At 36.1% G+C, this 15,481-nt stretch overlaps 1 protein-coding gene across 1 annotated transcript in view; it reads left to right on the forward strand.

Annotated features, from left to right (window-relative positions):
• Nsf (N-ethylmaleimide sensitive factor, vesicle fusing ATPase) overlaps window positions 1–15,481 on the forward strand; it is a 146,411-nt gene that overhangs the window by 101,193 nt on the left and 29,737 nt on the right. Inside the window, exons 14-15 of the mRNA XM_076870409.1 lie at window positions 3,312–3,468; window positions 6,316–6,449. Coding sequence (XP_076726524.1) covers window positions 3,312–3,468; window positions 6,316–6,449 — 291 coding nt within the window. The remainder of the gene's footprint in view (window positions 1–3,311; window positions 3,469–6,315; window positions 6,450–15,481) is intronic.

The raw sequence follows: 15,481 nt of genomic DNA on the forward strand, positions 1-15,481 counted from the left end.
TATATGTTTATTGGCCATTTGTTATATAGTCTTTAAAAATAATTATTTGTTATAAGTACCTTCTTTAAAGGTAAGTCAATTTGTTTTAGCTCTGTGTACTTTTTATGACTTTTAAAACAAAACAATTATTTTCAGAAGTTAATGAACAATGGAAATGGTTTAATCTTTTGTCATTATCATTTGTAATAGTTACCAAAAATGTTAGAGCCTGGCCAACTGATCTATTGCAAGATTTGTTTAATAATGAATAAATTGGCTATGAGGAAATAAGACCAAAACATTTACTTTTATTTATTCCAAGGGTCTGGAGGATAAAAGAAAAAAATTAAATGATAGACTGCATAATGAAGATATAACTACTATGTAGCCTCAGATAATCACTTTTTAATTTTTTGGGAGGGCTGGGGAGGTACCAGGGATTGAACTCAGAGTCACTCAAATACTGAGCTGCATCCCCAGATGTATTTTGTATTTTATTTAGAGACAGGGTCTCACTGAGTTGCTTAGCATCTTGTCACTGAGACTGGCTTTGATCCTCCTGCCTCAGCCTCCTGAGCCTCTGGGATTAGAGGCTACACACTTTTATGATTTAGGCATTTTAAAGCAGCTTCTAAAAGTCTTGGAAAATATACTTCGAACAATTAAAGACAAAAGCTAGCCAACCTACTACATATATCCTCGAAAAGCCATTTAACTGGTCTTTATTAGGCTCTTTTACAGGACCACTGAATTTTCATATCCAGACTAAAAAATGAGAACTTTCCTCTGTACTCAGGAATGAAAGTTCAGAGTAGGTAATGGCAGTACTGAGAGTGATCTGAAAAATTATTTTGTAGTAAAGTAATGGAAACAGGAGAACTGGCACTGTTGTAGAGACAATATTACAAAATGACTTTCTGCGAGATGGAAGTTATAAGAACTGTTAAAATTAACACATACATCAGGTAATCAAAAATGACTTTTTCAGGGATATGATAATCTTTAAAAAGTTGAAATTCTGCACCAGGCATGGTAAGGCACACCTGTAGTCCCAGCTACTTATGAGGTTGAGGCAGGAGGATCAAAAGTTCAAGGCCAGTCTGGGCAACTTAGCAAGACCCTTTCTCCAAAAAAATTTTCTTAAAAAGGGTGAGAGATATAGCTCAGTGTGCAAGGCTCTGGATTCTATCCCCAGTACTGTTGGGGACGTGGGGGGCGGAAATGTTGAAATTCTCAAAATATATGACCTATACATGAACATGGGCTTGTTTTTTTCAACACATTTATTCTCCTGTTAATCATGAAAATCCAATTCAATTATTTGTACTAAAGTTATTGACTACTTTGGGCAGCTATTTTGATGGGAATTATAATCTTTGTGATTAGAAGTTGAAAATGAAGAGGGATGTGATTTAAGCTTCAATAGGTGATGAACTCAAAAAAAAAGAATTATTGCTGTTATTTCCTTTTTCTAACCTTTTAATTTTTCACTATACTTTCTCATGTCTTTTATTTTTTCCTTTTTTTTTTTTTTTTGTGTGTGTGTGTGTGTGTGGTGTGTGTGTGATGCTAGAGATTAAACCCAGAGCCTTGTTTGTGCTAGGCAAGCACTCTACCACTGAACTATATCCCCAGCCACAGCTTCTCATTTCTATCTCATTCTAAACCTTATATTTACATATCCTTACCTTGGTGCCATTTTACTTATCTCCCCTATCAAAAAGTTGATGTGGACACATAATTTCTATTTTATATTCCCATTTTAATCAACAGCATCTAACATAGTCAGTGTTAAGATAATATTTCTATCTGCTGAACTGTTTCTAATTTCTAAGACCTTAATTACTTTCTCTCTTTATTTTTTTTGACAGAATGATCACAACATGTATACTCTATAGAAACAAGCATGTTGGAATGTACTCATTTGCTCAGGGATTATGAGGATTTGGGTTCTGGTAGAATCTGAGCCTAGAATCTATTGTTTTTATTCAATTAAGTCATCTAAAGTAGCTTTTTTGCTGTTGTTTTGATTGGGTAAAAACATTAAATGAGAAATTATAAGATGGCTTTATTCTTTGTTTTTTTTTTTTTTTTTTTAATATTTTTAGTTTTAGTTGTAAATGGATCTTTCACTTTATTTATTTATATGCGGGGCTGAGGATTGAACCCAGGGCCTCACGCATGACAGGCAAGTGCTCTACCATTGAGCCACAACTCATGCCCCTAATTCTTTGTTTTTGTTTTGGCTTTTCAGACTTAACGTTAATACAAGATAGTGTTTAATAGTCTTGGTGTGTAGGAATTTTTACTCATCTTTTATGCCTTTCAGTATTTTACTTTATTTTTTTGCAGAAGGTTTTACATTTATTACTGAATCAACCTCCTAGTGCAAAACATAGAAACAAAAAGAAAAATCGGACCCATAAAACATGTCCAACTGGGCTGGGGATGTGGCTCAAGTGGTGGCACGCTCCCCTGGCATGCGTGCAGCCCGGTTTCAATCCTTAGCACCACATACAAACAAAGATGTTGTGTCCACCGAAAACTAAAAAATAAATATTAAAAAACTCTCTCTCTCTCTCTCTCTCTCTCTCTCTCTCTCTCTCTCTCTTAAAAGTAAAATAAAATAAAATAAAACATGTCCAACTGACTAGACAATGGTGACATTTTCAGCTTACTACAGCAACATGATAGTGACCTTGACACAGTATAAATATGTATATCATTTCATGTGCAATTCTTTTTTAAATATTTTTTTAGTTGTAGTTGGACACAATACCTTTATTATAGTGCTGAGGATCGAACCCAGGGTCTCGCACATGCTAGGCGAGTGCTTTACCGCTGAACCACAACCCCAGCCCCTCATGTACAATTCTTTATGTAGACCCAGTTTGGTTCTTCTCTAATATGTCCTCTTAAGAGTTATACATGATTTTCTGGGTGTGGTGGCACATGCCTGTAATCCCAGCAGTTTGAGAGGCTGAGGCAGGAGGATTGTGAATTCAAATGAGACCCTGTCTCTAAATAAAATACAATATAGGGCTGGGGATGTGGCTCAATGGTCGAGTGACCCTGAGTTCAATTCCCCAGTACCCTCTCCCCCAAAAAAAGAGTTACACAAGATTTAATTAACAGTTTTCATTCAAGCCCCTGGGGAATGGAACAATTTTGCTTTTGTTTCTTGGTCAGGTATTGCTTGTCTTGAAAGTCTTGTGAGAAGATATGGTGAGGAATAGAACCAAGCACAAATAACACAATGGTGGAGAAATTAAATATTTTTACTTTTTAATACTAATGTTCAAAATGCTTTAAATTATCCTTTCCCTTATTAGGCATTTGGCACAAATCAAGAGGATTATGCAAGTTACATTATGAATGGAATCATCAAATGGGGTGACCCAGTTACTCGAGTTCTGGATGATGGGGAGCTGCTGGTCCAGCAGACTAAAAACAGTGACCGCACACCACTGGTTAGCGTCCTTTTAGAAGGTGAGAAAGAATGATGAGATGGCCTTAAACGTTTAAGAACAGAGCACTTTTAAAAAGCCACTTAGCACATTCCAGAATTGATTTTCATTTCTAAACCTTATTCATAATCTGAAAATAGTTACCCAGTCTGTGTACCAATATTATACACAAATTAAAATTTCCTTGGGATTGAGTGTTACTGATAGCAATTAGTTTTCTTGTAGGATTGTATCTAAATTTCTCTGATATTAAATAGACCTCATTCAGTTACAAGAGTATTTACTGAATACTTGCTGTGTTTTAGGCTACTTAGTTGCTGGAGATAGAGACATTCAAGCATCTCCACTCAAGCGTTCAGTCTAGTCATGAAAAAGACTTGTAAAGAAATTCCTAACTACAGCATTTGTGTGTAAGGATGTGTGCTAATGCAAGAAATTTTGCCCAAGGGTGGTCAGAGTAAACCAGAAGTGATGGTTCATTTAGGCCTTGAAGGATTAGTTAGGATTTTATCAAGTAGACAACAGGGGAAGGACATTCCATTCACAAATAATTAATGTACAATTATGATTAGTATGAGGACAGAAAAATTCAGTGAGGCCAGATGACAGGAGCCTAACTCCCTCAAAAGTCAGGGGGCAAGGGCTCCTTGAGAGAAGCATGTTAAGACCAGACCCAAAGGATGCAGAGAAGCTAGCTGGGCTATGTAATTGGTGTTCTAGGCAGAGTGACTAGCATGTGAAAAAGATCTGAGCAGAGAAGATCTGGAAACAGAAAAATTCACTACACATAAACTGAAGAAGTGTAGATAGGAGCCATTTCTTACAAAGCCTCACTGGCGATGTTAAAGACTGCATCTTGGGACTGGAGTTGTGGTTCAGTTGGTAGAGCACTTGCATAGCATGCATGAGGCCCTGGGTTTGATCCCCAGCACCACATTAAAAAAAAAAAAAAACCTAAATAAACAAAATAAAGGTATTGTGTCCATCTACAGCTAAAAAAATAAAAGACTGCATCTTAGGGGCAATGGGAAGCCATTTGTAGGGTTTTAAGCAATAAGTCATGTGAGCAGATGTGTGTTTTCAGAACATCATCATAATTGCTTCATCATGGAGAATGGATGGAAAATTAAAAGAAGCAGTTGTATTGTCTTAATGAGTGCTGGTTGAGTGGAGCTGGAGCCCAGTGGGCTAATCTGAGAAATATCTAGGAGGTAGAACAAAGTGTGACAAAATCATTATTATTAATTCTCAACCATAATTGGGTTAATATTCTTCAAGCCCTTCCCATTTGCCAATCACTCTGTTAGTACTTTATATGAGTTATCTCATTTAAGCCTAATATCAGTTCTGTGGAAATAGATGCTCTTGTTATCCCTGTCTTGTAATTATGGGGGCTGAAGCTTGGAAATATTGGTTTGATTGTTTAGTTATCATACATATATCAGTTATCACACATGACTCCCAGATTTCTGGCATTATAGAGCCTGGTAAATGGTGCTGTTTACTAAGATTAGGAATACTAGTGAAGAAGCAGTTTGAGGAAGACAGATTATGAGTTCGGTTTTGAATAAATTCTAGGCTCCTGTAGGAGAATTAAATTAGAAATGGCAAATAGCCTATTGCATAGGTAGGCCTGGCACTCAGAAGAGTAGCCCAGCTGGCAATAGATTCATGATTTGTTAGTATGGAGACTGACTTTGAAACCTTGGGAATGGATGAAGTCACTTACAGAAGGAGTGAGGGTTGAGATGAAGAGAGGACCTAGAACTTATCTCTGAGGTGCATTAACAATTTAGAACTAAAAAAAGTGGGAAGTGCTGACAAAGGAGACTGAGCAAGAGTCTTGTTGAGGGGTAAGGGGCCAAGGGAGAGCATGCTGTCTCAGAAGCCAGAAATGGAAAGGTGTTTCAAGAAAGAGGGAAGTTACAAGTTGTATCAAATTTTCTAAGAGGTCAACAAAGATGAAGTATCTCTCTTGATTGGTGGCACGGAAATCATTGACGGGAGCCTGATCATGTCATGCAGTGGAAGCTGTATGGTTGGTGGCGATGGACAGATGAAGGGGAGATGAAGAGTGAAGCTACAAATGGAGATGATTGTCTAGGGAAGTTCCATTTTGAAGGGTATTGTTGAGTGGAATGAAGTCCAGAAAGAGTGTTTTTTTTGTTTTTTTTTTTAACTGTCAGATCAGATCATGTTTAACACTATTGAAAAAGCTTCAGGGAAGAGGAAGCAGCTAAACATATTGGAACGAGGAAGGGTCGATAATGTCAGGTTCCTGAGAAGATGGTAGAGAAAATTTATTGGTTTATGGTTGGAAGAGGGACGTATCTTCCTATACACATGAGGGGAGGGAAGGGTTGTCTAAATCAGGTAAATTTGTAGATTTGGTTGCCTTTAGATAAGGCCTGTGTCTTTAGAATTCTATCTTTTTATAGAACATTTACTTCTAATAAGGCAGTTTTTCCCTAATCACAATATCATCTCCTAACACGATAGTATTTTTTGTTAAACAATTTGATAGAACAAGTGCTGATAGGCATTGCATTCTCTCCCTCCCCCCTTTCTCTCTTTTAAGAAACAAAACCCTGGCACTTTATAAACACAGTGAGAATTTTGAAAGATTAAGGCAATGTGAAAAAGCAAGAAGGCATGTTATTTCACCATACTTTTAAAAAATGCTAATCAGATCATTAAATTTAGTTGCTAATAAATAAAAGGAAACATGTCTGCCATGAAACTGTGTCAGGAAATGTTAATGAGCAACTAGTTGAGACCTCAGTACATTGTAGATCAAAGTTTAAACTTGTTTGATTCTCCTTTGCTTAGGTTGGCTTTTTTCCCCTGACTTGTTCATATCTTTATGCAGGCCCTCCTCATAGTGGGAAGACTGCATTAGCTGCAAAGATCGCAGAGGAATCCAACTTCCCCTTCATCAAGATCTGTTCTCCTGATAAGATGATTGGCTTTTCTGAGACAGCCAAGTGTCAGGCCATGAAGAAGGTATCAAGATTTGTAATTTTATTTTAATTTCCTGTCCCTTAGATATGTGTGTGCACACACATGTGCGTGCTTGTACATACATGTATATACATGCATATATCTGCCTTTGTACACATGTACATAAACCCTGTAGTAACTGTTCTTCTCAAATGAAACTAAATTATCAGCATAACTTGTAAGGGAGGGGCATTAACTGTTTTTGTTTTTGTTTTTTTAACTTTGTAATGCATTTTTTAAAAATTTTTCTTAGTTGTAGATGGACATGATATCTTTATTTATTTATTTTTATGTGGTGCTGAAGATTGAACCCAGTGCCTCATACGTGTGAGACATGCTACCACGTCTACCACTGAGCCACAACCCTAGCCCCTGTAATACATTTTTATTAAGGGTATCTTTACCTTTTAAATTATCTTTTTTGTTTAGTACATTTTAAGATTAATTTTCATTTCTTAACTTTATATCAACTTGATTAAAAGAAGAATTGTTAAGAGTATTCAGGTGGAGTAGAGCAAACTCATATAGGATTTCTTTTAAGTTCTTTTATTTATGTATAAAGTTGAACTGTTGAAGGCCAATTAAGTTGATTGGATAGTTTGGGAATAAAAGAGGTGATCATTGGGAAGATATTCCCAAGAATCCCTACAAAAGGATGATTGTATGTTAGGTAATAGAGTCTGCTTGACAACTTAACTTATTCCTCAATCTTCTTTTCCCCATTTAACACTTTATTAATATGGCTACTTTGAACCATCAGTGAAGCTAAAACAACATAGAATAGGATCCTAGAGCTGAAAGGACATTAAGATCATCTGGTCCATCTCTATTATATTCAAGAAAGTGACAAGTAGGTTATCTAAGATAGATGACTGCTTAAAAAAAAAAAAAAAAAAAAAAAAACCTTTTTGAAAGTCTCACAATGAAGACTCTACCTATTTGTCTCACTTGGTAGTCAATATTGTCATTGGTAGGCTAATTTGACATCTTACCAGACAGACAGTGAGGAAATTATATTTTGTATCCAACTAAAGTATTTCTTTGATTTAAACCTTTTTTTATGCTTGATCTTTTACTCATATGAATTGATAAAAGTAAAAGTCATAACTGGGGAAGAAAATCCTGAAAATTGAGTGCTGCCTACTAAACATGATTCTGGGTGTTCTTTGATCTTACTCATAGGCCCTCACTTCTAACCTACCCCAGATGGTAGAAGTGCTTTAGTTTTTCGTTAGGAAAGGGACTAAAAAGGAAAAACCCATTCCAAAATCCCAGACTCCCCCAAATCAAAGTTCAAGAAGTTAGTCTCTTGTTTTTGTAGGTTGCAGAAAATTGTTGGTGATGGGTTCTTGCAGTAGATGGAAGAAGCAGATTCTGAGCCACGAGCCCTGAAATGGCAAGATTTATACTCTAGGGCTGGCGGTGTAGCTGAGTGGTAGAGTGCTTGCCTAGAATGTGTGAGGTCCTTGGTTCAATCCCCAGAATGCTTCCCCCAAAAATAGTTAATATTCTATATAAAGATCTTTCAAATTGGGTGTAAATGAGAGAGGAAAGTTGCCAGCCATGGAAAGACCTCAGACTATCATAGTTCACTCTATTTCTGAGTAGTATCTATCCTTCTCAGGAATATCTGCAGAGAATAAACAAGACTAGTAACTCCCCAGAGTAGGTGGGGTCTGTCTGTCTTTGTTATTTTTCAGTGATGGGGATCAAACCCTGGACCTGAAGCATGGTGGGCAAGCTGTATACCACTGAGGTATTTTCCAGTCCTTATTTTCTGGTTTTTATTTTCCCTTAAGCCACTCCTGGTGAAAATTTAAATAATAGCCTTTTGAATTTCCCTATTTAATTGAGAATCTAATTCTGTTGCATTTCCCTACACTGTCTGTTCCTGTGCTTGTTCAAAAGTGGTAGTCTTCCCTGCAGATGCTCCATTGCTTTTCACCAGCTGCCAGCTTCTACCTCAGATGTACTGTGGGATGTGGGTGGATAGGCCTAGTTTTTCTATAAAGTTTTTAAAAAGTACTTTAGGCTTCTGCAGATCAAAGCTTCTTTGTGAGTGTGAGATATTATCATTTTTATTAATTTAATCTCTTGCAAATTGACTTGAGGGGGGAAGGTAATATATGCTGATTTTAGAGGCTTAAATGGTTAAATTAATGGCTTAATAACTTATGATTTAATCTTTAAATTGTTGAAGCCTTTCAAGGTAGACTTTTAGATGAGTAGAAGGCTAAAGAATATAAAAATAAGTGTCTATACAAGCTTATTCAAAATCATTTCAATTCATGATTCACTGTCTGGATCATTCATGTACTCTTAAAGTTACAAAAATTATTTCTTTTTCAGCAGTATAATAAATTCACATTAGACTTTTTGGTTTTCCTCAGGGGGAAAAATATGATTCCCTGTAACTAAAGTTCAGAACAGAGAAAAGAATGAAGCATAGGTGTCTTAGAAATATATTAGAAATATTACAAAATCTTTCCCTGCAAATAGCTTTCACATTGTTACCTAATGATAGGTTGACAAAAGCCCGAGGGCTCAAACCAGTCTAAAGATGCTCAGTCTTCCAAGTTGTTTTTGAAAATGAAATATAAATGCCATTCTTTAGTTATTGTAGTCTACCTCCCACCACTGTTCTCCTCTCTACATTTTCAGTGGGAAGAAAATGTTTTTAACTTTTTTTTCAGAGCACAAATGATTTATAATGTTTTATCATCCTGGAGAAAACATTTCTTTCCTTCTAAGTGCTACCCCCCCCAAAAAAAATATAGCTTTTCCTAATTACAAAAATAATTTAGAAAATACAGAAAAGCATAAATACTTATCTTCTTCAATTCTTTTTTCTACACACACACTGTATTGGGGATCACATTGAACATACTGGTTTTTGTTGGTTTTAATTTTTTTGCAGTATTGAACCCGTGGGCTTGCACATGATAGGCAAGTGCTCTATCTCTGAACTATATCCCTATTCCTTTTTATTTTCTTTTGAGATAGAGTCTCCCTGAGTTGCCTCAGGCTGGCTCAAACTTATGATCCTCCTGCCTCAGCCTCCCAAGTAGCAGGGATTTAACAGATTTGTGCCACCACATCCAGTGACATACTATTATTCATTCGTTCGTTCGTTCGTTCATTCATATATATATGATACACACACACACACACACACACACACATACATATTACGTTCATACATACATACATACATACTGAGGATTGAACCCAAGGGCACTTACTACTAATTTACATCTCCAGCCCTTTTTATTTTTTATTTTGAGACAGGGTCTTACTAAGTTGCTGAGGCTGGCCTCAAACTTGTAATCCTCCTGCCTCAGCCTCCTGAATAACTGGGATTACCTCCATACCTGGGGAAACATACTGCTTTAAACCTGATATTTTTTCACTCAAGATATTAAGAACTTTTAAAAACATCACTAAAATGTATCTCAATGTTATGTTAAATTAATAGCTGTATAGTACCCCTTTAAATAGCCCCACTTTGTTGCACATTTAAGTTGTATCCAGGTGACCTAGGTTGGTTTTTCACAATTATAAATAATATTCTGTAGAATCACCAACCTAGAGAACCACTATTTCTTATTAGATTTTTCTTCGGTATATTAGCATGTTATAAGTGAGAATTTGGACTTAGGAGTCACATAGATCTGAGTTTTACTCTATGACCTTGTCAAGTTCCTTACCTTATAAGCTTGTTTTTCTCAGCTATGAGTGAAGGTAATATTCATAGCTGCTTCTTAGCGTTATTATGAGAATTAAATGATATGATAATTTATGTAAAGTAACACTGAATACCTGTAATGTATAATATGTACTCAATAAAGTACAGCAATTGTTTTTACTTATTATACATACTTTCTGATTTTTTCCTTAGTGTAAATTCTCAGAATTGGGACTGCTTAGGCAAAAATATTAATATTTGAAGGATTTTTATGCATATTATTATTACAATTCTTATGTAAATACACTAATGATTTATAAAGTCCACTTCTTCAGAAAGTTGTACTAATTTGCACTTGCAGCTGTGTCATTTGAGAATGAGTTCTTAGGATTTGCACCCCCACTTGATAGTATTAAAATTTTTTTGCTAGTTTGTTAGACAAAAAGTTGGCCCTGAAGTATTTCTTCAGCTACATTTTAATGATTAACTGTTCAATTTTAAAGATTTTTCAAATGTTTTATAATGACAATAGTTTGTGCAACTCAAAAATAATGTAACATGTTAATTTTTGTTGAAGAGGGGTGGTCTGAATTAGTTAAGACATAGAGTATCTTTATGAGCATTTATTACTCAAACCAAGAGGTGAGTGTGGAATAGTGGAGAAGACCATTAGGCTTGCTTTAATGAGAATGTGAGATTCTATTGCAATTATGCTACTGCTTCTTTTTCACAAATGGTATAAAAATACATGAAAGTAGTTTATTCTCAATTAGTTTAGAATTGACTATGTGTTTCTCTCAATTTGCTTAATAAATCCTTTCTCCACAGATAAACTCCTCATCACTGACAAAGTACATATGAGATATTAGCCTTATATTTGTGGGGGAAGGGGAAATGCCATATGTTCCATTAAGAGATTCGAAGAACTCACAGATACTGCTTTTCTCTCCCATTTTATGTTTGCTTCCTAAACTTCATTCTGCTTTTAAATTTTAACTCTCTTATCCACTTTTGCATAATATCTGAAAACATCTGTTTTGCCAGTTCTATTAGTAACATTAAATGAAAAAAATAACAAAGCAACAGAATTTGATTTTAACAGTTATCTAATCTTGATGCTTTCTAAGTAAGCAATGAGTACAAAGATGAAATAGAATAATTGTATACAACTAAATTGAACAAAATTAAGTTAAAATATCAGTGATTTATAAAACTACATCCATTAATAACATGGTAGAGTCTTATTTTCAAAGGATTGAAAATTAATGGAAGAAATTTTCCTTTCCACTAGCTTTGCAAGAAAGAAATAATCTTCTTTGAATATCCTTCTGTAAATCCCACTGCAAATTGTAGTCTGCACAGAACAGAATCATGGTGCCTAATCCTCCTCTTTTCATGGTTTAGTCTATACAAAGAGCAGAGCTGGAAATTGGATCTTTTGACAGCAGTTACTAAGCAACAGAATTTGGATGTTTTTGGTTAACATCCTAATATATCATGTAGCTGATTTGTTGAAGTTTTTGCATGTCTTAGCTGAGAGAAGTGGATACTCCGGAAGTGACTACAGGTCCTTATATGGCTGGGTTGTGTGTGTGGGGGGGTGTTCCTTTTGTTTAATGTGTCTTCTTTTACTTGTATCTGTTTAGCATATAAAGGAGGATGGTGCCAAACTTTCAGACTTTGTTGTAACTTTTTATTTTATTAAGCATACTCACTCTGAGGTTCATGTTATATGAAAATGTAAGATTTTTTTTCCTGAAAAGCAGGGAGAACAAATAAGGGATTTTAAGGTCATCCAAGAAGCTTTAGTGCTTTGCCAAAAGTTTAGGTCCACTTCCTGAGGCAGTTTCATTAGAAGACAGCTGATGTTTGCTTGGTTTACTCCCAAGTTATTTTTAGAAACTAGAGATTATCACTGATGGCACCCATTTAAATTTGCTCATTTACGTTTTTATATGCTACCAAATATGATTAGAGTATGCTTTCAACTAATTGCTGACAGATTTACTACATTAGGGATTTTCTAAGCCATTAGATTCCTACTACCATCAGATTGCTACTAACTAGGTTTGGCTAACTTTGTGCCAACTGCTCCAAATTTGAGATGAACTCTTTCAGCCCCCAAAAGAACCAGAGAACTTGGCCTCACTTACCTAAGAGCACAAAGAAGTTAGAGAAAACGGATTTTGGAATCTACTTGGTACACACTTTGCTCTGTGGCTTGTGATTCTGAAAGTCTGGGATTAACATGGAAAGAATGCAGGTGTGCATTCATGTAGACTCCAGAGCCTGCAGCTGCCGTTTCTCCCCTACTCACAGGTGGCTGTAGTGCATTTGAAGATTCCTGGAGTGGACTCTGTCTTAAGAGTGTCCTGTACCATTTATAGAACTGTCCCCAATTCCTCCATGGCAGGAGCCCACTTCTGCTACTCAGTGCTTACAGAGCACATCCAACACACTCCTGCCTTGAGCTCATGCTCCCCATGTTCTGGGATGTCTCTTATGACCCCTGAGTCTGGTTTGTGTTATCTGCCTTTGCAAGCAAGAGAAGTAGTACCAGAGGGTTTTAACAGAGGCAATCTCATCACATGCACAGCGAGAAATAGACCGTGAGATTCTGTTTTCTCAAGATTGTCTTCATCCTTTTGAGTAGATCTCATCATTTCCATGTCGACAGATGCCACTTTTTCCCACTATTCCTTCTTCAACTCTTCCCATTTTCTTTTCTTTCAGATTTCGTACTTGACTCTAAGACCATATATATAGTGATAAATTTACTAGCTTTATAGGAAACTCCCTGATAAAACTAAGATGGTCGTACATATTACCATACACAGATTAATTTTATATGAACATACATAGATTAATTTTATATGATCATACATAGATGAATTTTTCAAAGTGTCTGTAACATACAGCGCCCAGCTCCAGCTTAGCCCTCCTTGGCACTCTAGGGGGCATCTTTTGATCTGATGCAGGCACCACATGTCTGTCTGTTCTGTGTTATTACCAGTGGCAAGTCATGGTATTCTGACTGGGCCAGTCCACAATATTATTTTTTCTGCATTTTTTTTCCAGTACCTCCTCCTTTGGTGGTTTACTACCTAAAGTGGTGGTAAAGTCTCTCAGCTCAATATACATATATTATGACTAGACTTTAGTCTGGCATCTAATTTCTTGTGCTTGCCCATCAAATCTAAGTCTCAGTGATCATTCTGCTGGGCCTCAGGCCAGGAATCCATGAGTTTCTGAGGAGACTAGACAGAAATCATGGACCCAAGGGAAGAGTGATGACCTCATATTCCACTAGAGACTAGATAAGGAAGAGAATATACGTGGAAGGGGTGTGGATATGTATATTTAAATTAGAGCAGAGTCACTTCCCAGAAGAGTTCCAGTCATTGAGATTGGTCAAGTTACAACTAGAATTGCACTGCCTTTGTCATGCTTAGCACGTTAAGAGACTTAGCTGTGAGTGCTCCTCTCTCTGGGGTAGTAATTAGTGCACTGACTGCTGTCTATAAAACAACAACAACAGAACCCCCACTACTTTACATTAAATGACAGCCATAGGAGTTTTTCTTCTAAAATGTTTTAGGTAGCCCAGGCAATCAACTATGAAGTGATTCGTAATGCTTTGTGAATTATAATATCTGAGATAAGTTGGTAAAACTATATACCACATAGCAATTTATCATCAATATAGATCCCAGAAATGTCCTGAATAAGGTCTCTGTAGCCATATAAACTGTACATTGTTTTGAGAAAAAAAAGCTGATTCAAGAAAAAATGTAGGATTACTGCAACAAGCCAGACCCTGGTCTCTCAGGCCCCTGTGGCTTTAATCCGTAATCTCACAGTCTGATGGCAGAACTATATGCTTGCCTCAAAACTTATAGAAAAATTATGAAAAATGTTTTGAAAAGCAAAGCATCATTTTAAGGGATTCCCTGAAATCCCCTGAGTTTGTAAGTTACCACATTGGATGCCATATTGGCCTAATCTTCAAAAATTCGCAAGTAACTACAATGGAGCTACTGCCACTCTCCCAGTATCTTGAATTCCCCAGCTCAAAGTCAAAAGGAACCATCACTTTGTATCAAGAGACTGAAATATCCTATTCTCATCTATTCTTCCCTTTTTGGGGGGAGAAGATTAAAGGCTTTTCTCTTCTTGTTCTTCATATGTGCTCATGATCCATTCCCAAATCAACTTCTCCATATTATTTTTCACTTCATTTGCCAGACCAGGAAGGATCCTTGACCTCTGTTTTTCCCTCCTCATTATGCTCATTCATTTGCCAAGTTCACCTGTTTTAGAGTAATTTCTTCCCCCTTTTCTACAAGTTAACTCATATTCATCCTTCAGATCTCAGTTTATGTGTCACTTTCTAAATTGAAGATACCATCCTTGACTCCCTGAGTTTCTTTATGAGTCAGGATGGCTGAGTTGTGCTACCATAATGATCAAGCCCTAAAACTCAGTGGTTTAACACAATGAAGTGACTATTTCTTACTCATGCTACATGTCTGTCATGGCTTAGAAGGTGAGCTTTTCTCATTGTTGTTTTTTAGAGACTCAAGCTAATAGAGGTTCTTTCTCACCTGTGATTCCATGAGAGCCAAGATAGGAAAAGAAATATGGTGAATCATTCAGTGACTCTTAATTTCTTTTAGAAAGTGATATATTTTCACTCATACAATTATGAGTGACCAGCTTCCCCCACTCTAATTTTTGTGAAGGTAGGATTACTTGTCTTAATTACTATTCTCTCTGGTGCCTTAGTTAATATTTGACACATAATAGGAATTCAAATATATTTGTTGAATGAATGAATGAATGAATATGGCAGAAATTCTTATTTTGTAAGTTCTTAATCCTGTATTCTTTCCTCTACCATTTCTCCTTGAAGATCTTATCCCTTGCCTTGATTTCAGCAATCACTTCCCAGAGAGTGATTTCCATACCCTGACTTCAATCAGACATCTCCAACTATTTACTTGATATTTCTACTTGAATTTATAATGCATAAGTTTGAATTTATTCATTTAGTAAATACTTGTAGATTATTTTCTGGTAAGGATCATGATAAGTGATATGAGGATACAGAAATAATTAACAGTACTTAACCTTCTGAGTGCTAACAATTCAGTATTATACAAGGAATAATACAGTGAATCTGTAATACATTCACAATGTTCGAAACACTGATTCTAAAGAGAAGAGAGACAAATGACTTTGGGCAGGATGGAATTAGAACTTGTGTTGGTTCAATTATCCAATCTGTTGAGCCAACATCATTACTGAAAAGCATTCTGGGCTGGGTACTAGAGATAGCATGAGCAAAGTG

This window comes from Callospermophilus lateralis, chromosome 11 (assembly GCF_048772815.1).
Source record: "Callospermophilus lateralis isolate mCalLat2 chromosome 11, mCalLat2.hap1, whole genome shotgun sequence".
Classification (NCBI taxonomy): Eukaryota; Metazoa; Chordata; class Mammalia; order Rodentia; family Sciuridae; genus Callospermophilus; species Callospermophilus lateralis.